This window comes from Microtus ochrogaster, unplaced genomic scaffold (genome assembly GCF_000317375.1).
Source record: "Microtus ochrogaster isolate Prairie Vole_2 unplaced genomic scaffold, MicOch1.0 UNK4, whole genome shotgun sequence".
NCBI classification, from domain to species: Eukaryota; Metazoa; Chordata; class Mammalia; order Rodentia; family Cricetidae; genus Microtus; species Microtus ochrogaster.
The window spans coordinates 15,326,918-15,328,985 of NW_004949102.1; the positions used below are offsets into that span (position 1 = coordinate 15,326,918).

The 2,068-nt window shown below is 48.7% G+C and overlaps 1 protein-coding gene across 1 annotated transcript in view; it reads left to right on the forward strand.

Annotated features, from left to right (window-relative positions):
- Positions 1-302: 302 nt before the first annotated feature.
- Clec2l (C-type lectin domain family 2 member L) overlaps positions 303-2,068 on the forward strand; it is a 30,266-nt gene continuing 28,500 nt past the window's right edge. The window contains exon 1 of the mRNA XM_005365889.1: positions 303-372. Coding sequence (XP_005365946.1) covers positions 303-372 — 70 coding nt within the window. The remainder of the gene's footprint in view (positions 373-2,068) is intronic.

Consider the following 2,068-nt stretch of genomic DNA (forward strand, 5'->3'; position numbering starts at 1 on the left):
GTTCTTTCTGGAGACAGTGGTCTTTCTTAGGAGAGTAACCCAGTAGACCTGGTTTTCTTCCTTCCCTCCCTCCCTTCCTCTCCCTTCCTCTCCTCTCCCCTCCTCTCCCTTCCCTCCCTCTGCCCCTCTCTCCTCCTCCCTGCCCCACTCATTCCTTCTTTTTTCTGCAGTGCTGGGGGCTGAACTGGGAGCCTTACACATGCTAGGCAAGGCCTTTACCACTGAACTATATCCTTGTTCAGCAGCCTGGGTTTTCTTTGGGGACTTTTTCTTTCACTTCCAATCCCACAATCCTGGCGGCGATGGCCCTGATCCCCACTCCCGGGTTAGATGTGGGATCCACACCTGACCGCAGCCACGGGCTCAGGAAAGGTATGTGGGTTTTCTGTCAACTTGTCAGCAGCTAGAATCCCTGGGAAGAGGGGCTCTGAATTGAGAGAGTGACTCCAGAAGCTTCACCTGTACACAGTCTGTGATGCTTTTTCTTGATTAGTGAGTGATGTGGATGTGGACTGGTCCAGCCCATTGTGGTGGCCCCATCCCTGGACAGGTGGTCCTGGGTTTATAATAAAGCAGGCTGAGTAATCTATGAGGAAAAGCCAGTAAGCAGCCTTTCTCCGTGGCCTCTGCTTCTGTTCCTGCCTCCAGGTTCCTGCCTTGAGTTTCATCCATCAGTGATGGAGTGTGAGCTGAGGGGTATAAAATGAAATAAAGCCTTCCCTCCCCATGTTGCTTTTGGGCATGGTATTTTTTTCCAGCAATAGAAAGCACATAACTAAGACAGGGATATACCATGCTGGCAGGACTGTGCTTGTCTGAGCCTTCTCTGCTGATTCTGCACACGGAAAGACAAAAGTTTGGTGTTCTGATGACAGCCACCTTCCACTGTGTGGAGTCTGCGGATGAAACCAGCATGGAGAAGACAGACTGTGGAGAGGCAGGGTGCTTATTTCAGTAACGGAGCGCAGGTCTAGCTGAAGCTGTCCTATCTCAATTGTGAGAGCCAATGTGTTTCTCCTTTGTCCCAGCTGGTATGCGTTTGGCTTTCTAGTGCTAACCCCGGGAAGTATCTTGACAGCAGAAGCTAGCATATAGAACTGGCGGGGTGGCGTTGGCAAGTGGGACTAAAATACAGAATTGGCTAATTTGACTCAGAGCAGGCAAGTCTTTCTGTTCTTGGTCAGAAACAACTCGTGGTTTGTGCTATGGAGGAATGGAGGAGCTGAGGAGCTCGCCACTTGGATTCGTGTTTACCATGCACCCAGGAACATTAGGAGATGAAATGGGCAATGAGCTCTTCTTGCTGCTTCCAGCAAGATCTTATACCAAAGAAACAAACCTAGGGGCTATTCTGATGCCTGTTAACCACATACAGACCTCAGGATACTATCCTAGATGAAGTAAGCCAGCCCCAGCAAACACAGCTGTGTTGTTTCTATGGTAGACAGGAGGCACCTAGATTAGTCAAATCCACAGAGACAGGACTAAAATAGGGACACCAGGGATTGTGGGTGTGGGCAGGAGTCTTTTAATGATGGCAGAGGTTTACAAGATCAAGAATGTTCCGGAGATGGGCTGTGGTGATGGCTGCATAGGGGCTGGGCAGTGCCGAGCTGGCCAGTTAAAAGTGGTCAAGATGGTACATTTTTATATTGTGTGTACTTGGCTATAGACGACATACAGCAAGGGGAGAAAACACAGCTGTGTTCTAAAAGGTCTTTCTGCGTGTGGCCTGCAGTCTTGGGCTTAGAGTCCCAGGTACAAGAAGTTAAGTTACTACACACAGAAGAGATGAAGCCGGAACTCAATTATTATCTGGAATAAAGGTCATTATTAGATGTCTCCATCTTCTGTGTTTCCCACATGTAAATTCATCCACTTATGACAGCGTGAAGAAGGTACGTGCCTTGTAGGTGTGTGTGTACCCTGTACACGCGTGTATGAAGTCCAGGCGACAACTCTGAGCTATTCTTCAGGAGCCATCACTTACTTTTCGTGGAGGTTTTGAGGGAATGGAGAAATGGTTCCGCTATTAAAGGCTTAGGCTCACACTTAAAAGGGAGGTTTT